Source organism: Topomyia yanbarensis, chromosome 2, assembly GCF_030247195.1.
Source record: "Topomyia yanbarensis strain Yona2022 chromosome 2, ASM3024719v1, whole genome shotgun sequence".
NCBI classification, from domain to species: domain Eukaryota; kingdom Metazoa; phylum Arthropoda; class Insecta; order Diptera; family Culicidae; genus Topomyia; species Topomyia yanbarensis.
The window spans coordinates 299995104-300019956 of NC_080671.1; the positions used below are offsets into that span (position 1 = coordinate 299995104).

At 34.0% G+C, this 24853-nt stretch overlaps 1 protein-coding gene across 4 annotated transcripts in view; it reads right to left on the bottom strand.

Annotated features, from left to right (window-relative positions):
- LOC131683355 (uncharacterized) overlaps positions 1-24853 on the bottom strand; it is a 67588-nt gene that overhangs the window by 14995 nt on the left and 27740 nt on the right. For all 4 annotated transcript variants that reach the window (XM_058965267.1, XM_058965266.1, XM_058965265.1 and 1 more), the window contains one exon: positions 23152-24201. In XM_058965267.1, the coding sequence (XP_058821250.1) occupies positions 23152-23479 (328 nt within the window). In that variant the 5' untranslated portion in view covers positions 23480-24201. The remainder of the gene's footprint in view (positions 1-23151; positions 24202-24853) is intronic.

Genomic DNA, 24853 nt, shown 5'->3' on the forward strand with positions numbered 1-24853 from the left:
CGACGATAGTTTATAAGCTTCCATCGGCTTAAGCCGAATTTGAATGACAATATCTCATCGAAGGCGTTGTCGTTCTGTTATCACAATATCCCCTCGGGGGTGCTGATATATTCGCAAATCGAGGTGTCTTTTATTCCCTTGAGAATGAAACATACTTTCGTATTGTTTATATTATCTATGTCGTTAGGTTCAAACTTAACTTTGGCTTCCAAAAAGTCGTGGCGAAAGTTCATAAACCTAAATCCGTTTAAGCCGAATTTGATTGACAGTATCTCTTCGGGGGTGTTGTGGTTCTGTTATCTCAATATCCCCTCGGGGGTGTTGATATATCCGCTCATCGAGAAGTGTCTTTATTCCCTTGGGAGTGGAGAATACATCCGTATTGTCTATGTTTTCTATGCCGTTATTTTCCTTATCCCTAACCTTACCACTTCCCCAATCCCTCGCATCAGGGAAATGACGAAAAGACAAATCATGGCAAGGCACAAATCTTCAATCAACATGGGGAACGTGCCATTTGAGCCAGTCACTACTGATTTCAGCCCGGGGCATTGGTCAAGTGCTGTGGTTCTGAAGAGACGTAGTCGAAACGCAAGCAATAATTTTAGATTTTTGAAATAATTTTAGATTTTTTTGTAATTTTTTGCTGAATCACATTTTGTCTAAGAATGCAAAAAAATCTTGCATTTTTAGACCCACTCCCATCTCGTAGTCTTAAGTAGGTATTCCCAAAAAAAAATCTTTAAAAAAGTTCCACTACTATATTTTTGCAATTCGTGAGTCTATATAATGGGTATTTTGCAGCATTTATTTTAAAAATTGGGATTGGAACTGAACTGAGAGAATATGGAATCCTTATTTTTTTTTAAATTGTTGTAGCCTTCATGAAAAAATCTACGCTTGAACAACGTTTTAGAATTGTGACGTAATTACCTTTTCAGAAGAGGATCATTTTCGGTTAAATGGTTATGAAAAACAAACAAAGCTGTGTTGTTGGTATGGAGAGTGGGCTGAGGAGATCCTAGAAATTCCATTGCTAAAAAGTGACAGTGTTTTTCTTCAAAAATGATATAGCTTGTTTTCAAATGTTGCCGCAAAAGGTTTGGAACACCTTTAATTTCAACAGGCTGAAGTAATAAGTTATACGGCCGTTGAAACTATCGATTTATTGAAACTATAAGTTCGAAAGATGCTTTCTCTTGCGCTTCGATGCCATTCGAATTTATGAGGTTATGTAAGTCTCTCATATACGTCGACAAATCTCAAACAACTGAAGAGCTAAATGCCATAATTGAATACGTTATTCACATTCTCCAGTCGTACTCAAGAGACTAAAAAGGTGAACTAGGGAAAGTTTGGATTACCGGACTGGCATTTGTGATGATTCAGGAGATAATGAAAACTGATATCTAGAGCTTTTAATCAAAACGACATATCTACAATGAGTGACTCTCTTTGTTTACTTTCTGTTTAGATTTTTATGGCGTCACTATAGCATTTCTCACTTATTCGATTTCGGATTTCGAGTAGTATATTATGCAAAGAGTTGAGGGATAAATGTTAAAGCGACCGAATTATTAACATACGAGAAAGTAAGCAATGAGAGTCACTCATTGTAGATGTCTTTTTGAAAAAAGCGTCAAGAAATAATGAAAAAATTGATGATCACATGCCAACTCAGTTCTCAAATAATCCAAATTGAAAAAAAAGCGCTGAAAGCACCCTTTATCGAAAGTGTATTACTAAGGAGTAAAATATTTCAGCAATCAAAAACTCTGAGTTCTAATTTCATTGGAAAAATATCAAAGTTGCGAGTAAATTTGTTTTTCAATTTGAAATCTCGTGGTTCACTAGTGGAACATGCAGGGTGTTTGGTTCATGGTTTAGAATATCTCGAGGGGTGATTGACTGTCATATTTGGAGAAAAAAATCGTTCTACACATACCATCAAATCTCAACCATTACAAAGTTATTGAACTTTTTGTGTTAAAAACTTATCTGTCTTAAAATACCTCTAACTCAAAAAGTATACTTTGTATTTCAAATAATTTAGGTCCACTGGAAAGGTGAGAAAATTTCGCATTGAGTGTTACCTCACATGTTTCAGCTAATGAGTTTAAGTAGCCTTTACAAAGTAATTTATTGAAAATTAAACAATTTTAATCAATTTGGGTGTTTGGTTCATGGTTTAGAATATCTCGAGGGGTAATTGACTGTCATATTTGGAGAAAAAAATCGTTCTACACATACCATCAAATCTCAACCATTACAAAGTTATTGAACTTTTTGTGTTAAAAACTTATCTGTCTTAAAATACCTCTAACTCAAAAAGTATACTTTGTATTTCAAATAATTTAGGTCCACTGGAAAGGTGAGAAAATTTCGCATTGAGTGTTACCTCACATGTTTCAGCTAATGAGTTTAAGTAGCCTTTACAAAGTAATTTATTGAAAATTAAACAATTTTAATCAATTTTTCGTTCATTTCTTGAAAATCCTAATAGTTAACCTCATCATTTTAATAATCTAGATTGTTAGTCATGAAGAGCTGCATAATTCGTTCTTTGACATGATACACTTACCTTTTCTTATTTTCATGAATTTGGGTTATTCAACTTGGATATTTTTATCTCATTTTCTCAAATACCAGCTCTAATTGAAAAAGCATGGAACTTATTGTACTTTTTTTCTTTTTATTCGAAAGCCAGGAAAATTTTACAGAGAAAAATGTATTAATACCTTTCAGTTCAGTGAATTTAGTATTCTTTTAGAAGTAAATTAGTTAAAAATCAGTGCTATTATTAGCATTTTCGTTAATTTTCTTAAAATAGTAAATAATAAACATCACCATAATTATCATGGAAATAATGCATCTCAGCAAGTTCTACAGTTCTTTCTTTGACTCCATTCAATTATCTCTTTTGGTTTCGACGCAAAATCGTTTTTATCACATCGTTTCATATGCAAAAAGAACGATTTCGAACCCACTACATTTGTGGTGAGGTCATGCTGTGTTAACTATTAAATAGCAACAAATTAAGAGAGAGATAAACAAAGTGTCAAATAAAAAGTTATAGAAAACATTAAGGGCCATCATATGAACAATAGTAACGATAAATTTTGTTGATTAATAATTAGAATAATTAAAAAACTCTCCAAAAATCACAAATTTTGAGTTATTTCGTTAGTAAAAAATAATTTAGTACACTTAACTAAAAAATATTTGTACATACACTGATAGGACATTTTCTCAGCTTTCCAATTAAATCTTAAAAATAACGATATAAAGCATATTTTTTAGATTAGAGTATTTTAAGCACTTGCAAGTCGGTTACAGGAAAAGTATAGTAATGAAATTACAAAAAAATGAGAAAAGATAGGAATATGACGTCCAAGAACAAATTATGAATCGTCATAAAACCCAACTTTTTAATAATGTAATAATGGATATTGTTATAATCATACTTCATTATTTCGAGAAAATTAGCAAAAACCTCCTCAAAAACACTAACTTTTAACTACTTTACAAAGTAGGTAATTAAAACTAATTAACTAAAAGATATGAGAACACCATTCAATAGGAAATTTTCTCACCTTTCGAATAGAACTAAAAGATTTAAAATACAAAGTATACTTTTAAAGTTAGAGATATTTTAAGACAAATAAGTTTTTTACACAAAAAGTTCAATAACTCTGTAACGGCTGAGATTTGATGGTATGTGTAGAACAATTTTTTTCTCCAAATATGACAGTCTATCACCCCCGAGAGGTTCTTAACCATGAACCAAACACCCTGTATGTACCACTGGTGGCATTATTTCCAATATCAGTTCCTTCAACCATTGAGTTCTTATTCCTATCCATTGATTTTTTATAAGATGTGCAAGCACAAATACATTTGATTTTCCGTTGGTTTAAAATAGATCTAATTGTAGTGGAAATTGTTTATTTATATTTATAATATTTCCCTGAGCTTCTTATAGGAGTATGACCCAATAATTCATCTATTGGTATTAATGCTACTTGTACTTCTGCGGTAAAACAAAGATTTCCTTTTAAAATTTCTCGTTAAAATCATACATATCACATGTTTTCCTTTTTTTATACACCGAACATGTTATAGTTGGCGCCACCGTACAATTCGACGCTTGTAAGCGCATGAAGTGTGACCGGTGATTTTTCTCACCGTAATGGAAACAAAAATACAACTTAATTTTTGTTTTGTTGAACTTTAGTTATGAATTGGTCAATTCAATTTTGCGAATGCTTTTCATCAATACGTGTGAGTTTGTAATTCAAGGTATATGATATGATGATATGTGCCTGATACATATGAATCACAAGAAGGCGACTTTGTAACTAGAACGGTTTCAGCAAGAATAGTATAGTACAGGTCATATTAAGGAAAGGTATATTTTGATGTGAACTGAAAATTGCTCAATGGAGATAAACCGTACGCTAGAAAATAGTTGTTCACAAATCAAAATCTTTGCTCATTGATATAATTTCTTTCGAAAAGCGTATTGTTTTCGTATTCACCAAAATCACATCCATAATTTGGCCCTGGATGGCTTGAAAGCCTCAACCGACTCGTGAACCTTGTAAAATGTACCATTAATGCGATTTGGGTCCCTGATTTATTTTTAATGTGTTTTCTTTGAATAATATTGGAATTTTAATATGTTTCGGGTTTCCTAATGAAAAATAGTTTCACATTTCTTATAAAAGAAATGTACAGAATTCGCTCAAACTTTCGAGATTATTTCCTAGGTCCGGAGGGCCGTGTCTTGTATACCAATCGACTCAGCTCGACGATTTGGGACAATGTCTGTGTATGTGTCTGTGTGTGTATGTAACGAACAAACTCTCATTCGTGTTTCTCAGCAATGGCTGAACCGATCTTTTCCAAACCAATTTTAAATGAAAGACCTATCTGCCAGACAGAACGCTATTAATTTGTTTTTGATTCTGACGTTTAGTTTCCAAGATATGAATGTTTGAATGTGTAAAAATGGCGTTTTTTGCAGTTTTTAGACAGCTTATACGAATACCTTTCGAACAAGCTATAGATTGTTGAAATCGGATAATATCAAAAGAGATATTTGACATTAAATACGGACGAAAGATTTTTATCATTTCCCATAGCCAGAAATAAGACCAAAAACATTCAATGCATTATTAACGCCAAAACGGCTAATTTTAGGTCAATAGTATCTTCGGAGAATTTAATGGAGGCAATATGCCTTTTCTTTTGGTATTGTGCTTTTTCTGATTAATCCCCCTACAAGTGAGATATTTTCATAAATTTTCTTGGAAGTGATTGTATTGAAATGATGCCTTCAGCAAATTTGTAGCTCTTACTTTTGCGGATAACTTTACTGAAGACTTCAAATATCTATTTTGAATACTTTAATAGTTACGGCTTGTTGTTTGTGGATTACCCTTTGTCGCCTATTTGTTGTTCAACATAGTAATAATCCATTTAAATAAGCCAAATATTATTTCAATAGGACAAATTTTCTCTTTCATTTTTCTATCTACAACCGTTAGAAATAACCACCGAACAATTCCAAGTTGTCTGGATGGAACTTGATCACTTAGCAGTGCAAAAATTTTCATTAGCGTGAACCTACTGACTGCAAATTTTCTAACTTATAACCATCGAATCGATGTAGAACATGTCTTGGAAAATGAGAAGCGAAATAAGAAAGCAACAGCGTAGCCAAGAGGAGGCTTTGGGGTTTAACATCCATCCAACAAAATTTATTGGATCGAAGTTAAAAATGTATGGATGCTGACTGATTTAATTCAATATTATACAATAAAAAATATCCGTACATTGATAACCTGTTGTTGTAAACATCATAAGGACTTTTGAAAAATTGTCGGAATAGGATCCTGATATGTAACTGATCTATTGCTCTTGATACCTGCCTGAAAACATTCCAATAGAACATTCCACACTTCTGAAATCAATCATGCCAAGACACATGCTGGTGCACTCGGGTGATTCGTAGTTATGCTGCCTAAGCTCGACCCTCATCAGCAGAAGACAAAAGTTAAGCCCGTAAGATATTAAACCTGTTCTAATGACCCTGCCACTTCTAGTTTTCCGATCTGTATACTTCACATCCTTGCTCTCACTTGAGTACTACGGCTCTAATTTTCATAACTTTTCCTACCCAGTAATCTCTAGCTAATTGAATGTCGTTAAAATGTAAAAAAGTTAATAACGAGGATAACACTTTTCGAATGTAGAGAGAATTTTATGAAAAATGGCGTTTTCCATTCAACTCTAGCGGGTCCTGATCGATTTTGATGAGCATTTGACTTTTGTTGTATGACCAATTATATGAATAGGTCAAATAAATGTTCAAAAACAATAATTTAAGGTCAAGATAACATCATTTTGAATCCGCCAAATTCGGAGGTTTAATATCTTCGATGAGTTCTACAAACGTTTAACAGCACTTCATTTGATAAAATAATTTGGACGTTATATCCAGTTAGAAGTATTTATGGAGAATTTACTCAGGTTAATATTAATGTCTACAATAAAGTTTGTTTAAATGTTAGTTTCAACAAATTCGCTAAAGACACGAACTCTACTATTTTTTGAATATTTACTACTCTGTTACTAAAATTACTACTCTGTTACTATTTTCTGAAAAATTAATTCTGTATAATTTAAAAACTTCAAAAATTACGGTTTCGGAATCATGCCGTTTGGACGGTAAGTTCGATTTTCGCCAAACCTCCACCAAACCGAATTTCTGGCTACGCCGCTGACTTCAAGTAAGTAGAAACAAAGTCGTTCTACATTCGTTCACAAGAAACTTCTTCGAATACTGAATATCTATTATAATGCATTGAAAACCCGATTTTATCAGCCACATATGAACACACAATATTACGAAAGATTATTAAACAACTTTCCCCAATGAAATTGTGAAAATCATAATCCATTTGAAATTTTTTAATATCTTGATCAAAACAGGTTTTTCGTGTTTCTTTACTCTAAGTTTTTTTACATTTCTTATAAAAGAAATGTATAGAATTCGCTCAAACTTTCAAGATTTTTTCCGAGGCCCGGAGGGCCGAGTCATATATACCAATCGACTCAGCTCGACGATTTGGGATAATGTCTGTGTGTGTGTATGTAACGGACAAATTCTCATTCGTGTTTCTCAGCACTGGCTGAACCGATCTTATCCAAACCAATTTTAAATGAAAGAACTAAAAAACAGTAAGAACGCTATTAATTTGTTTTTGATTCTGATGTTTAGTTTTGAAGATATGAATGTTTGAATGCGTAAAAATGGCGTTTTTTGCAGTTTTTTGAATTATCTGCCGAAATTGACAATATAGATTAACAATTTATATGTTTTTAACGTTTTTACCAAATTTTCCTCCTTAGGGTGAAATATAGCATAGTGGTTTCGCATAGGCCTGCCAAGCCAAGACAAGTTTCGGTTTCACTGTGTCTCATCGGCATAAACAGAACTTCTGCTCGAACGGGACATCACGTTTGACCAGTCGTTCGATTGAAACACAAAGTGTGCTTTAGTTTTAAGGAATTTGCGTCAAGCCGGCGCTAATCTATTCCGACAATAAGTTAGTGTTGGTTTCTGATGAGGCGAAGCCGAAACGCAACACAGTATGAAATAAGGATTTGTGCCCTCCTGTACAAAGACTGGGTTTTACCAACAAATTTTCACCCTAGCGAGAAATTTTGGTTTTTACCAAATTTTCCTCCTTAGGGTGAAATATAGCATAGATCAGAGAGTTGATTAAACATACGACTCATACTGGCTATGGGTTCGTTATGACCATAATTAGTTCTAGCAACAGGAAGGCGGAAAAAAGTATGGGATCGCAAAACACGACGATGGATGTTGAAGTTCAGCTGAGGAATTCCACGAAGATCCGTCCGAAAATCTTTAAAATCGTGACCGACCATCTTAGATTCCGATGAAACTTTACACATTTCACCGGCATGGAAGACTAAACATTTTCCACAGGTAATAAGATTATTTTGAGTCAAGAGCAATTTTTCAAAAGGGCGTAAACGTTCCCACGTGTATGAATTTCAATTTTTTTTTGTTCGATTACCGTATTTTTTACAGCAAAACTATCTGAGAACGAGTTACAGGGAATGAATACTTCTGTCCGAAAAAAATATGCGCTGAAAAAAATGTTGTGTCATTTTTCAACAAAATAAAAATTTCTGTTAAAAAATTAAATTGCGAAAAAACCCACTTTTTTTAAATTTTTATATTTTGTCAACAAAAACCTAAAGAGAAAGGAAACATTTTGAAGGTGATTGCATGATGGAGAAAAAATCGGTAAAAAAGTTTTTCTAACAATAACTTCAAACATGTTTTTACATTTCCTACTAATTGACATACAAAACTGTAATTTTATTACAGAATATAATTATAAGCATAATTTAAAATCATCCATCAAAAACAATTAATTCGTGTAATTATGCTCTTTTTAAAAGTTATTCGCGTTACCCAATCATAAAATCTCAAAAATCTAATGTTTATCGTTTTAAAAACGTAAATGCAACTGTTCCAGTCTATTTGGATCATGGAGAAGCTTTCAATAAAAAAGTTTTCCTGACAACAACTTTTGACATATTTTTATAATTTATACTATTTGCAGTCAAAAATACAATTTTCTTTTTGAATATGGTTCTATACGCCATTTTAAATCGAAATGCTCATAACAAAAATTTTCTGAAATGTGGTAGTTCTCGAGATATTTTAACTTTTGTTTTAACAACACAATTATTTTGTTTTATTGCGACCTTTTCATAAGTTATTCGCGTTTCTCCATCAACAATAATAGGTTTTTAAAAAGGCCCATAAACTTTCCTGCAACTTTTTCTTTGACATCAAGGCGATATTGTAAATCTTTTGAAAGTTATATGAAAGCAACCAAAATATGATTCAACTATATAGTTTAATCATCAGACCCTATGGTTAAATAATATTTTGGTTACTTTCATATAGCTTTCAAATGGTTTACAATATCGCCTTGATGTCAAAGGAAAAGTTGTAGGAAAGTTTATGGGCCTTTTGAAAAACCTATTATTGTTGATGGAGAAACGCGAATAACTTATTTAACTTTTTTTTAACTAGATTTTACGTCTTTAAAACGATAAGCATTAGATTTTTGACATTTTATGATGGGGTAACGCGAATAACTTTTGAAAAGAGCATAATTACAGGAATTAATTGTTTTTGATGGGGCAAAATTCCAAATATCTCGAAAATTATCGGATTTTGGAAGATTTTTGTTACATACAGTTTGATTTTAAATAATTCTTAGAATTATATTCTGTAATAAAATTACAATTTTGTATGTCAATTAGTATGAAATTTTAAAACATGTATGAAGTTATTGTTAGAAAAACTTTTTTACCGATTAGTTCTCCATCATACAATCACATTCAAAATGTTTCTTTTCTCTTTGGGTTTTCGTAGACAAAATAGAAAAATTTAAAAAAATGGGTTTTTTCGCAATTTAAATTTTTAACATAAATTTTTTGTTTTTTTGAAAAATGACACAACATTTTTATCAGTGTATATTTTTTTTGGATAGAAGTATTTATACCCTGTAACTCGTTCTCAGATAGTTTTGCTGTATAAAATACAGTGAACGAACAAAAAATTTTTTGAAATTTATACACGTAGAAACGTTTACGCCCTTTTGAAAAATTGCTCTTGTATCAAAATATTCCAATTGCCAGAGAATATCACGGAGATTCATACACCGAACACACCTGCAAAGTTTCGTTCGAATCTACGATGGTCATATTTTGCGGTCGGCCGGTTTCTCATGGAACCCCTCCTCTGTTGGAGTAATGCGGAGCAGTCGATATTACCTTGAATAATATCGGAGACAAACAAAGCCTTTGCGACATTGCGACGACAACTGAGCAGGTCTAGACCGATCAATTTACATCTGTCTTCGTATGCGGGCAAGTTTATCGGGTCATTCCAGGGAAGATGGCGCAAGGCAAATCGTAAGAACTTGCGTTGAACGGTCTCGATTCGGCTGATGCTGTTTTGATAGAATGGTGCCCAGACCACTGATGCATATTCTAATATCGAGCGTACTAGAGAGCAATAGAGTGACTTTAAACAGTGCACATTTCTGAAATTTTTGGCTGTACGAAAGATAAATCCAAGTATTCTGGAAGCTTTTGATGTTACGTATGAAACATGGACTCTAAATGTTAACTTTGAATCAAGAATTACGCCTAGATCTTTAACAGAAGTATCTCTCCGAAGATTATTGCCATAAAGTTCATAATTGAAAATAATTAATGAATGCTTACGAGTAAAGGATATTACGGAGCACTTAGATGCATTCAAGACCATCTGGCTGCACCAATTAGCGAAGATTTCTGAATCGCATTGAAAAAGTCTTGCATCATCAAGACATTTTACGATGGTGAATAGCTTGAAGTCATCGGCATAGGAAAGCTTGACACATTTTAGTGAAAGGTGGACATCGTTCATGTATAACAGGAAGATTATGGGTCCCAGGTGGCTGCCCTGTGAAACTCCGGAGGTAGCAGCAAATGGTAGGGAAACAGTATCTCCAATTTTAACGCTCCTTTGACGGCCAAATAGGTATGAACGTAACCAACTAAGAAAAGGTCCATTAAAACCCAGCTGTTCGAGTTTGGCAACAGCTATACGGTGGTTGATCTTGTCGAAAGCTGCAGTAAGGTCTGTATAAATCGCGTCAACTTGATGTCTTTGTTGGAGTGCATGAGTTATGTATGATGTGTATGAAACTAAGTTTGTACTGGTAGATCGCTTAGGAATAAATCCATGTTGTTCTTCAGCTATTATGTTACGGCAGTTGTGAGTGACAAAATCCAGGACGATTGACTCGAATACTTTGGATGTAGCGCACAAGGTTGCAATTCCGCGATAATTGCGCACGTCGCGTTTACATCCTTTTTTAAAAACCGGGAAAACAAAGGATCGCTTCCAACAGTCAGGAAAAATCCCTGATCGCAGAGAGTCGTTGAAAAGGCACGATAAAGGTGTAGCGAGACTAGCAGAACATTGTTTTAGAACAATGGCTGGGATCCCATCAGGACCGACGTTGCACGATTTTTTACCTTTCTACATGCAGTAATAAATACATCAGAAGTGATACGAGGATGTTGATCGATGGGGAGCCCACATGGAACTCCTAGAACAGCAGTAGATATATCTGAAGAGTTCAGTTTATCGTATGTAAAAACACTGCTGAATTGCTTACGAAATAAATCGCAAATATCTTTGGTGAATGAAGCTTCTTTTGCATCACGGATCATGACCGATGGTAAACCTGACTCCTTCCTTTGATTATTTATATAATCCCAAAAGGCCTTTGAATTGGACTTTAGGTGATTTTGAGTGCGTTGTTCGTGGATACGAAAGAGACGTTTGTTTAAACGTTTATATCTGTCGTTAGAAATAATGTAACGAATTTTCAATGGGCGCGTGCGAAATTTCTAGAATTTTTTCAAAGCAGATCTTTTGGCAGATTTTTTTAACGTTGAAGTGTTCTATTTGTCCAGGGAGGGGAGCAGGTAGTTTTTTTTAACTTTTTGGGTACGTACTGGTCTATAGCGTAGAGTAGAACGTTCGATATGACGATTGCAGATTCGTTGACATCTCTTCCATCGACAACATTGCTCCAAATGCTGCTACTCAAGAATTGGTTCATGGCGAGGAAATTTGCATTTTTCTAATCATAAAAGATAGACTCAGATATATCTCGAAAGACGATGGGCGAGCAATCGCGAATCGAAAGCTGTAAAGGTTGATGATGGTGGCATTTCTTTACAAGCGGAGACGGTGCTTCAGAAATGGAACAGTCATTAATTAAGTCTAATCTAACAAAGCATAGGTCAAGTACACGGCCGTTACTGTTAACGATGTTGTTAATTTGTCCTAGTCCTGCGGTGTTGTAACCGTCCAACAGTTCTGTTGCTAGGTGACTAACGGTGGAGAATGAGTTGTCAAGGAAGAGGTACTTAGCGGGACAGGAGACTCACTTAATACCTGGGAAGTTGAGATCCATGTAACAGAGCTAAGATGTTCATTAAACAATATTACGTCGCTGGTACGATCCGCAGGAATATATATTACGCAAATGAATAACGTAGATTTTGAAAGCGTTAGGGGGAAAGAGTTGGCGTGATTTAAAGCGAGAACGTGTTGCAATAAGAACTCCGCCTCCATGGTTCCTGCTACTGTGAGAACTATTGTTCAATATAGTAATAATCCATTGAAATAAGCCAAACATTATTTCAATAAAACGAATTTTGTATTTCATTTTTCTATCTACAACCGCTAGAAATAATCACCGAACACTTCCAAGTTGTCTGGAAGGAACTTGATAACTTATCAGTGCAAAAATGTTCATTTGTGCGAACCTTCTGACTGCAATTTTTCTAACTTATAACCATCGGATCGATCTGAAACATGTCGGAAAATGAAAGCGAAGTAAATAACTCCAAGCAACGGCGTAGCCAAGAGAAGGTTTTGGGGTTTAACACCATACAACCCCCTCCCCCACGCAAAAAAAAAATTGGATTGAAGTTGAAAATTTATTCATGCTGACTGATTTCAACTAAATTTTCAACTTCAATCCAATTTTTTTTGTGGTCTTGATTTCACAGTTGTCTAATAGCATCAATATCAAATTCCTGCCTGAAAACATTCCAATAGAAAATTCCAGAGTTCTGTAATCAATCATAATTCTCAGATTTATTTTCAAATTGAGCTCGTTTTTGTAGAGATGTACTGTAATAAGGGTCTTTATTTAATAGGAAGCGAAGTTAAAATTGATTTAATGTCTATGAAACATAGAACTGCTTACCAAAAAAATGCATAACTTTCAACATTTGCTAAAAATGTTTTGCCTTTCTCATTCACTCTAAAATTCGTCAATCTAATCCCGACCCGGAGGGCCGAGTGTCGTATGCCAATCGACTCAGTTCGTCGAGATCGGAAAATGTCTGTGTGTGTATGTATGTGTGTATGTGGAAAAAATGTGACCTCTGTTTCTCAGAGATGGCTGGACCGATTTGCACAAAGTTAGTCTCAAATGAAAGGTACAACCTTCCCATCGGCTGCTATTGATTTTTTTTATTGATTGGACTTCCGGTTCCGGAGTTACGAGTTGAAGAGTGCAATCACACAGCAAATTCCCATATAAACTGAAATGAAAAATTTTCAAAATCAAATTTACATTTTTGATTCCAAATGACTTTAAAATGCATGAAACATTGAGATGTTTGGCAAAAATTGACTTTTTTGGACTTTGGTACATTTTTGCCTTTCTGATATAGAAAGGTTATGCAATCACTCTAAAAATCGTCAATCATACCGGCCCGGAGGGAGTATGCAGTGAGGGGTTGCTACTTTAAAATTAAAACTAGTTTGAAATTTCTTAACAAGTTGAAAATTTTCGGCAGGACCTAGACCTCCCGGATCTTTCTCCATGATCCGCCGCTGGTTTCAAGCGATGTTTCAGTATCACATAGTATCTCAAAATCGTGGCTGTCGATCCATTGTATGTGCAAATCGTACTGAACATGTAATATTCATTTCCACCATTGTATTGAACATAACCAGCCATGGAATCGTAGTCTGGACAAATGAGAAAAGCACAATTGCACCACTAGGTGGATTAAAACAGGTTTTTATTTTGGGAATGCGTCGAGTTGAGACGAAAACGTAATACGATTAATAACGAGGATAACACTTTCCGAATGTAGAGAAAAAATTTATGAAAAATGACGATTTCCATTCGACTCTAGCAGGTTCTGATCGATTTTGATGAGCATTTGATTTTTTTTGTATGACCAATTATATGTATAGGTCAAATGTTTAAAAACAGTAATTTAAGGTCAAGATAGCATCATTTTGAAACCACCAATTTCGGAGGTTTAGTATCTTCGATGAATTTTACAAACGTTGAACAGCGCATCGTTTGATAAAATAATTTTGACGGTATATCGTCCAAGAAGTATTAATGGTGAATTTTCTCAGGTTAATATTCATGACTACAATAAAGTCTCAACAAATTCGCTAAAGACACGAACTATGTTACTATTTTCTGAAAAATTAATTCTGCATAATTTTAAAACTTCAAAAATTACGGTTTCGGAATTATGCCGTTTGGACAGTATGATCGATTTTCACCAAACCGAATTTCTGGCTATGCCGCTGACTTCAAGTAAGTAGAAACAAAGTCGTTCTACAGTCGTTCACAATAAACTTCTTCGAATGCTGAATTAATATTATAATACATTGAAACCCCGATTTTATCAGCCAAATATGAACATATGTTTGATGGGCTCTAGCAGACGAACAAGACTGAATTCGAGTAAATCCTTTCTTGAGCATGTTTTCCTTATCATGAAGATGGAAATATGCAAAAATAAAAAGTTCATCATAATCATAAATAGTTATCAGACTACATCAAGGGACGGGAAGAATATTTTAACAGCTTCAGTTTATTATAAAGAGAAAAAATGCCCGATTTAGTCAATGTCCCCATTTTGTCAGCCTAAAATACACCATGAGATTGATAAAAATGGGTCTTTATTGTATTGTATGTGTTTCACATTAATAGGTACATTTCATTTTTGGGGATTTTTTTTTTATTGCATCGAACTACAACAATTTTTAGGTCGTTTTCAAGGGGTTATTTTATAGACTTCTTCCAAAATTGGGCGAACCTATTCCAATTCGTATACCAATTAATTGGTATACTTAAGGGTTTATATGTTGCAGATAGAGAAAATACTGAAATTTTCAGCTTTTTTCCTACACAATATTACGAAAGCTTATTGAACAATTTTTCCTAATAAGTTTGCGAAAATTATAAACTATTTGAAATTTTTTAATAGTTGTATTTTTTTTAACCGTGATTTTTTAATAAATAGTGACCATCGCTTCACAACGTAGTCTATATTTCATGGCTTGCGGTGAGCACGATCTCTCGAATTGCTGAACTGAAAATTATGGAATAGAAATTAATTTTTAGTATTCTTTACAGATTTAACTCGCCGCGCAGATAGCTCTGAATTAGACCCGCTGGTGCCCTAAGACGATTTCGCCAGATTTTCAGAGCACCCAGTGCATTAACGTAAGTGACGGAAGGATATCGAAAAGATTCGTGAAAATGAAAATTCCAGCAATGATGATGATTTTCCCAAACGGTTCGTTTTCGAGAAATTTTTATTTGTTCTTTGGCATTAGGATTAGCGATAATAATTCAAATCAAGGATACTACTGGGAAGTCACCTTTAGAAAAAGTCGATGTCGAAGTAAAATTTGGAACTACGCACGCATGCACTTCAGAGATAGCGTGATATCAGGAGCTGCGATTTCATTTCAACGCTTTTTTGTGAAAAGGGCGATACTTACAAATGTAAACATAAAGCTTTTTTCATACATGCGAATGAGGGCTTTGAAACGCAGCAAATTAACCTAAAAAATTTGATTCTACGATATTGCTTTTTTAAACTACAGCAAAAAATACAACGGGCGAAACTGTATTTTTGTTTGTTTATTTAAAGTTTCGCCCTCCACGCTCCATGCAAACAAACAGGGCTATACTTTTTTTGCTAGCAGTTTAGAGGCGAAACTGTTATTTTCGTATTTTTTTTAGGATTATCAAGCTGATACCAGCTGTAAATAGTAACAATGATCGCTATCGAAAAAACTCGGACGAAATCGGTGGTGTAAAACGGTACTTATTGTAAAAAAAAAACAGATTTAATCCACCTAGCAGTGAGATGAGACATTTCTTACACATTTCACTATTGGATTAGTTTGCAGAACTCACGAGAAGTAGGCACCCAACTAGAGGTGGAATGAAAACAGTTTCTAGTCTTGCACGAATAACATCTCGAATAAACTGAATAAATTATAGAAATCAACAAAACGACCGAAATAAAAAAGTAAAGCAACAAATGAGATAATAGGTTTTTAAATTCATAAAATGAGTAGAAAAATTAATGTAAATCAAAATTATAATATACACGAAACAAATTAGATTAGGTTATTAAATAAAAATTAAGATTATATTTAGAAATAGTTATAAGATTAATAGAATAAATTGACTCGTACTAACAAATTGAATGAAATAAAACGAAAATAAACATGAAATGCATAAAATTAAAGATATGAATCAAATGAATCAAATGAATCAAATGAATCAAATGAATCAAATGAATCAAATGAATCAAATGAATCAAATGAATCAAATTAATCAAATTAATCAAATTAATCAAATAAATCAAATGAATCAAATGAATCAAATGAATCAAATGAATCAAATTTATCAAATTTATCAAATTAATCAAATTAATCAAATGAATTAAATGAATCAAATAAATCAATGGAATCAATGGAATCAAATGAATCAAATGAATCAAATGAATCAAATGAATCAAATGAATCAAATGAATCAAATGAATCAAATGAATCAAATGAATCAAATGAATCAAATGAATCAAATGAATCAAATGAATCAAATGAATCAAATGAATCAAATGAATCAAATGAATCAAATGAATCAAATGAATCAAATGAATCAAATGAATCAAATGAATCAAATGAATCAAATGAATCAAATGAATCAAATGAATCAAATGAATCAAATGAATCAAATGAATCAAATGAATCAAATGAATCAAATGAATCAAATGAATCAAATGAATCAAATGAATCAAATGAATCAAATGAATCAAATGAATCAAATGAATCAAATGAATCAAATGAATCAAATGAATCAAAGGAATCAAATGAATCACATGAATCAAATGAAGCAAATGAATTAAATGAATCAAATTGATTTAATTCATCCAGTGAATACAATGAATCAAATTAATGAAATGGATCAAATGAATAAAAAGAATGGATGAACAAAATGAATAAAGTAAAAAATAAATGAAATGCATAAATAAAACAAACGAATCAAATAAACAAAATGAGCTGAAGTGATCAATTGAATAAAAAGAAGAAAATGAGCAGAATGCATTGATTAAAATGAAAAATTGAACAATGGTAAAAGGTTATTAATTAATATAAAGAAATAAATTGAATCAAATAAATTATTCGGATGAAATGATTAAAACTAAAAATTAGTCAGACTATTATAATGAAGAAACTGAACAAAATGAATAAACTGGAAAAAATGAATAAAATGCATACAATGAATAAAATAAGTTAAATTAATGATATTAATAAAATGCACAAAAAGAATAAACTGATCAGAGTGAATCCAAAGAATGAAACGAATAAAATAAGTAAAATGAACGCAGATGAACAAAACGAATAAAAAGATGCGGAATGAAATAATTAATTAAAATGAAATGGTCATATATTTGAAACTAAAAACATTTTTGAATAAAGAAAATGAATAAACCGGATTGTACGAATTTGAGAACCATTGCATTAGAATGTTTTGAAATGTTTTTGAAAATCCCATCTTCTGAGAAAAGGCTAATAAATATGCAATGGACTTTCTAGGGCTTCCATCTTTTTTTGGTTTTATTCTTTTTGTTTTCATGCTTCTTTACTTGACGGCGTCGTTTTAAGATTATCTGGTGTTTCTACTTTATTGTTGGACCTTAATTAGTTATCAGGAACCTGGAACGATCAATTTGCTTTGGAATTCGAAGTTTTTGGTTTTTGGTCGCATATTCCCGAAAAAAAGATTTATGTACAGAATATAATTTACTGGTCCAGTATTTTAACGCGCAATTGAATACAGTAAAGTGAGACAAGGTCACATGTACTTTCAAGCCCCTTGAACAGAGAACGACAGGGAGAATGCGATTCGTGAATGAGACAGGTAGATATTTCAAAGTTTTTATTTCCATTTAAGTAAATAGTGTGAAATGTCTAGGCTATGTCGATAGCATAAAAGCCTTGCATTCATTTGATTGCAATGCAGTCTCTTTCCATTCATCCTTATAGCTTTCATATTGTTTCGTTCGGAATTCTCGTGCAGTAAATATGGATAAATAATTCCTATACAGACCAATACTGTGAAAAAGAAATGGTTCAAACTACTCAGTATATCCAGATATGGACGACGATAAGTTAGAAGACACAGTGTAGTTGCATCCCCATCGAGAGTGGGTACTTTGGGAGACTTCTTTTCCTGGATCTAATTTGTGGATATTTTTGGTCTTTGATCCGTTATTTTTCATGAAAGTTCGTACCAATACAACGAATGTGCAGCTGATACAACTCATGGTTCATTCGCCTGTGCAACGTTCCGTCTTCCATCTGCACGCCATCATAGATGGTACGCAACACCTTTCGTTCGAAAACTCCAAGGGCGCGTTGGTTCTCCACGACCATAGTCCAGGTCTCGTGGCCGTAGAGGACCACCGATCTAATCAGCGTCTTGTAGATAATCAACTTCGTGCGGCGGCGAATTTTGTTCGACCGGAGCGTCCTCCGGAGTCCAAAGTAGGCACGATTTCCCGCCAAGATCCGTCTCTGAATTTCTCTGCTGTTATCATTGTCGTCGGTTACCAGTGAGCCCACATACATTAATTCGTCGAGGGGAGGGAGGGTGGTAGGTTCACATTGTCGTATCTAGAACCTCTTCCTCTCATGTATTTTGTCTTCGAAACGTTGATGGCAAGTCCAATCCTGCTGGCTTCAGCTTTCAGTCTTTGAGCATATGTTTCATTCAAAATTCAATAGAGATACGAATAGTTTAAATATCGCACGTGGAATGCCTCTTTTGAAAATTTTCATCGTCAAACTTTCATATTACCCAGTTAAGCCAAATATTTTTGTGATATAGCTATGAATTTCCTTAATTATAGTGTAGATACAGGCTTTGAATACAATTGAATTAAAGTTGAGTTGATGTAGCAGCAGACAAAAAATAGTTTTGTTTTCTCAAACCTTCGCAATTACAATTAATAAATATTTCAGATTGGCAGAAGATCTTATCACACAACTTAGAAATAGCTAGATAGATGCGATAGAAGAGAGACACAGAGAGAGAGACAGAGAGAGAAAGAGAGAGAGAGAGAGAGAGAGAGAGAGAGAGAGAGAGAGATGGGGGCGTGTGAGGAATGGCAAATGATGGTTAAGGTTGCACAGAGAATGCGTAAAATTCGCAAACGAAAAAAGCAGTTTTTTTCCACACCGTATGTCAGATCTTCATAAAAATCAATCAGCGTATGTAGAATGTTGTTACTGTACTGCTGATTGATTTTTATGAAGATCTGACGTACGGTGTGGAAAAAAACTGCTTTTTTCGTTTGCGAATTTTACGCATTCTCTGTGCAACCTTAATGCAGTGACATTATTTTATAGGTATATTATTATGATATATTGATTTCTTACATTCTTATCATAAATAATGTAAGTATAACCCAAATCTTGCAAAAGAGCTAAATTTTCGCTAGATTTTTGGGCTTCAAACATACAGTTGCTTTCGATGATGCCACGAGTATAATTATATGAGAAATCTTTTATCTCCCTACTAGATGAATTACTTTTTGATCTGTGTATTGATATACCATCAAACATTTTCCTCATGATTGAACGCAATGCCTAATCCAAGGGATAAATACTAGAACTCACTGTTTCTTTATCAACACATTGTTTTGTCTTTGAAGTGAACTTATATATTGATTTTTGAGAAATAGTTAATTTATTATAAAGGTAATTCACAAAATGGTCTCAACATCGAATTTCTTGAATCACGTAGATGTGTTTTCATACCCCGATATTCAAAATCTGTTTAGTTTTGCCCCTAAAACACCAGTAAAGCAATACTCTGTATGAAACAATCCCATTTTTAGTTAGTGGAAATTGGTAAGCGAGGAATAAAGATACAAAATGTGTAATATCTCCGCCACTCGTACACGGATTTATACAATCTATAGCTTGTTAGAAAGGTATTTTTACAAGCTTTCTATTTATGTGCAGTTTGTGAAACAATGTTGTATTGTTCGAAAGTTATTTGCAAAAAACCTGCTGCGTTTTGACAAAATCACCCATATCTCAGAAAGTAAATCGAAAATCAAAAATAATAGTGTCAAATGGCAACGTTAGGCCTTTCATTTGAAACTAATTTCATTAAGATCGGTTCAGCCATTGCTGAGATAATTACATGACATTTCGTACATACATACATACACACATACACACACACACACACATACAGACATTTTCTCAATTTGTCGAGCTGAGTCGATTGGTATATGAGACTCGGCCCTCCGGGCCTCGGAAAAAGTTTTCAAAGTTTGAGCGAATCCTATACATTTCTTTTGTAAGAAATGTAATAAAACGTAAGGGCGATACTTCCATGCCGATAGGTGGGACCGAAAAAGTAAACAATCGCCAAAGGGGCGATACTATCATTTTGTCAATTTCAATTGCAAAAAGAAATTTTAATTTAATAATTTCAAATACTTTATGAAGTTTTGGGTTTCGATCACTGAATCATGCAATCTAGGATGTAAAAAACACAATAGTTCTTAAATAGCAAATAAAACCAAGTTTGGAAATATTCACTGTTGATTTTCTTTGAATGGTATCACTGTTAGTATCGCCCTTTTCAAGAAAAAGCGTTGATTTCTTAGTTCTCAGTCGCGTTGGAATTTTTTGTCGATTTTTTTGGCTCAGCACAATATATAACCCCTCTAGGAAAATTCAGTTTTCCCACCACAATATAGATATTTTATTAACAGAGCATTAACAATAATTCGTTGGTATGTCTATTTTATGGGCCATTTTTTACTTTCCCATTGATTTGGTTTGAGATTTCTAGCACTGATGTTGTCCTATGCTGATTTGAGCGATTCTCTTAGTCCTGCCACTATCCCATGTAGTATGTGTTATCAAAAACATCGCGAAGCATCAAGTTCTAAATGTTCTAAAACGATATAATATCCGAAGAGAGTGATAAGAGTTATAAGAAATGTCTCATCACACTGTTAGGTGGATTAAAAGCGTTTTTTTTAAAGAAAAACGGTTTTGGAACCATATATGTGCTAGAAAAATATAAGGTATGAAAGGTTTATCCATATTATTCATATTATTTATTTTATTATTTAAATAAATGCTTTTTGGTTTTATTCATATTATTTATTATATATTAATCATTCCATCGATTTTATGAATAACTTTGTTTGCAGCATGATTATTTTAAATTTTTATTTGTTTTATTTTTCTTTAATTTATTCAGTTTATTCGAAGTGTTCTTCGTGCAGGACTCGAACCTGTGCTTATCTTGCATCTAGTTCCTTGCGAACTTTGCGTGTGTTCGGCAAACTTATGAATAATACAACGTTGAAATGTGTAAGAAATGCCTCATCTCACTGATAGGTGGATTAAATCGGTTTTTTGGCATGAAAATAAAATATTCAAATTTTCTTAATCCACCCATCAGTGTAATTGTGATTTTCTCATATATGCACATTTTGCTGAATATCTCTATATATAAAAATGAAATGGTTTCCGTGTGTTATCGCATAACTCAAGAACGACATGACCGGTTTCTTCAATTTTGCGTTATTTACCTATTTGTGCAATTGAGACATTTTTAGTTTAGGATTGTTTGCATAGTTTGCCATTATTTGGAGCCACGTAATAAAATGTCATTGGTGTGTTATTGGGTTTCAGTTTTTCCGCGACTGTACTTTTTTGTTAAAAAGTTCTACTTTATGATATATCTTGCATTCATGCATTTAAAAGGAAGAGCGGTGAAGGATTTGATGAACAACGTACAAGAAGGAAGAGTATGAATGCAGCAATGCTTTGTTTCCACGACTTCCCATGATTCAAACGGATTCAAATTCCGATTCGGCTATGATAATTAAATTAAGTCATTGAAAAGCTTCGGAATTAATTTGGAGTAACATCGATTCTCCCATGGCCCTGTTCAGCATTGTTACTGTTTGTAGAGAATTGCACAAACAAAAACTTTGTTTATCATAACGTATATTTACAATTGCAGTCACCTCACTAGACTTGAAATTAACAGAAATTTGATCCACAAGCATTGTTATTTTTGCTTTCGTTGATTTTCCTTGTATTATAGGCAGGACAATGTCTGCCGGGTCAGTTAATATTTTTTCTCGCTAAAGTATTCGAGAAGATTTTTTTCTGGGATATACATTGCGGAAACACTTGCGGATCTCTGTGACCTCAGTATCCGATTTTCAGTATATTTTCCAGGTATCCAGCGTCACGCGTCGAAATGGAAAGATAATGATCAGTCAGGAATATTAATCAACAATAATTGGTTCGATTAGCCGGGTTCTATAATTCCCGCAATCAAACTGCATTGTTCATTGATCATCGCATTGATTTAATTTCTGGTCGCGTATGACAGTAATATTCACACAAACAGGTGGTCTGAAAACCCCGATCCCACAATTCCCGGGCCCGGTTGGAAAGTTTCTGCAAGTGTTCGGATAATTTAAAATATTTATCATTCACTGATCATCAAGTTGGTGTAATTTGACTTGACATTATAGTAATATTTAGGTGCAAATGTTTGTTATGAGTTGCGCTATTCGAATATGTTTCCTCTACAATGTTCTATGGAATCGGATATCCTTTATAATGCCCCTGCAACCGTATTTAAAAGCAAAGCAAAGCTTTGATACTATCATTCAGTTTTGGAACTGGCCCTCTGACAGACCACACGGGATTTTTTGGAAAGCCAGAATCAGTCTACGACCTGACCAACAAGTACTTGAATAATTTACCGATCATTTTCAAGTAGTTTATTTGAAATCGGTCGAAAATTAAGAAAACTAGGGCTGAATAAACACATAAACTTTTATGTCAGATATATACTTCGAAGGCGCACATTTTTTTCGCCCAGCTGCCCAACACCGCCTTTTGGCGGGGTAAGTTCTTTAACCCATAAGATTAGTTTCAAGTTAGTGCAAGACAAAATTTCAATTCTACGGCAAAGTACTACTCTAAAGTAACTTACCAATAATTTATTTTTAATTCCAAAATGTCCAAATTATCTATTTTCCAATTGAATTGTACTAAAAAAAGTCAAAAGACGGGGTTGGGCAGCAGAGTGTTAATAAAACTATTGAGTCAACTCAGAGCACACTTACCTAAACATAATAATCCTAAGCTTGTCAAAGCTTCTCGTGCGCCAAGCCTATTCTTATTTATATTTACAGTAGTACTACTCAGGATGTTGTTATTAGTAGTTGAGTTGGCGTTATGATTGTTGTTATTGCTATTCGATGACACCGAAGGCAGGGGCGTTATGAATGACGGCAACAACCTTGGAGGACCACCATTCATGTGCTTTGCTGAGGACGGTGTCACAGAATTAGCAGAAACGGTCGATACGTTCAGTGGTTGAGCCACCCGGTTTAGACCCCGTGCCGACCGGTTTTGACCAGACACGGGGCCCGAGTGAATGTGTTTCAACATTAAACGTTTTCCAGTTCCCAATGGATTACATTTTCACTATAACGGCATTCTAAATGCTGATGCACCCTACTTCCAGCCGGTACATTTGCCATTTCTACTAAATTCACATTAGGCGCTTTCATCGCCCTAGATGAGCTCACTACGATCACATAAGCTGATTTAAATTTCTTTCGATTCTTTGTATTACTCTAACATTGTACTGAATCTTTTTATAAGACACTCACATTCCACTATGTACTCAATCTTCCAACAAACTTGTTTGCTATTATTTTTTTCTGTATTCACTATAACTTTCCATTTTTAAAGAACAGTGTAATACATTCGATATTCTTCCGGTTTCACGAATTTCTTTATTACACCAACAAATTACTTCAGTTATACGCATTTCCTGCCGAAGCAACTACTTCACACTGCGATCCCGGTTGAAAGTGCGAGAAGAAGAGTACAGTTTCCAGGTTTAACTGCACGAGCGCACATTTTTTTTTAAACCGCCCATGTCCGTCCTCCTCAGCAAGCGACGAGATGCTGCGGAAATGTGGCTGACTACGATCGAGTCAATAATACTGCCACCTCACACTGTGATTGCTCCGACAATACCAGCCTGTTAATCTTCCGAGCCGATGCTTACTGCGGGATGTATTGAGTGCGCTGAGAGATGGTTGCGTGTTGGTTCTGGCGACTGAAGAATGTGGTTGGAACCTTGTTTTTACGATGTGGAAAAACTGGAATTGAAGACAGAGAAGGCAGAAATGAAAAAATTGAAATAAAATGTCAATATACAACTACTGTTATATTTAGAGAGAAAGATATGCAAGCCGAAATATATTTCAGACGCGATGATGCAAAGAATCGATTTTGTTGAACGACGTTAGTATAAGCCTCCAACACATCCGCGAATTATTCTAAGCGTGTAGAAAGCCATCCGTTTATTTGATAGTTTTTTTTTGTTTTGAAATGTTTAGGGTTAGATTTTTTAAGGAATAGTTTGAGATTTGCAGATTAGATCATACACTAAATTATTAGAATATTAGTTACGGGATATGAAACTGAAGGTATTTCAATTTGAAACGGACTTGATAGCATATTTGTGTTCTCTGTTTAAACCCCTATTAAAATAATCATATCCATCGTTGAACGACAGTATGTTCATCTTTTTTATATCATACCGAAGGCCTAAACCGCCAAGAACGCCAATGACACCGATTGAATATGATGGACGAACGCTACAATAATTAACAATAATTTTGTGTGGCAACCAGCGAAACATGTACTGATGCATATTAAATGAAAACGAGTTTTCTGATGAAACTGAGAGAAGAAAACACGTGAATGAAGCCAATTGAGGGAGCGAAGCAAGCATCTCATTGAATGATT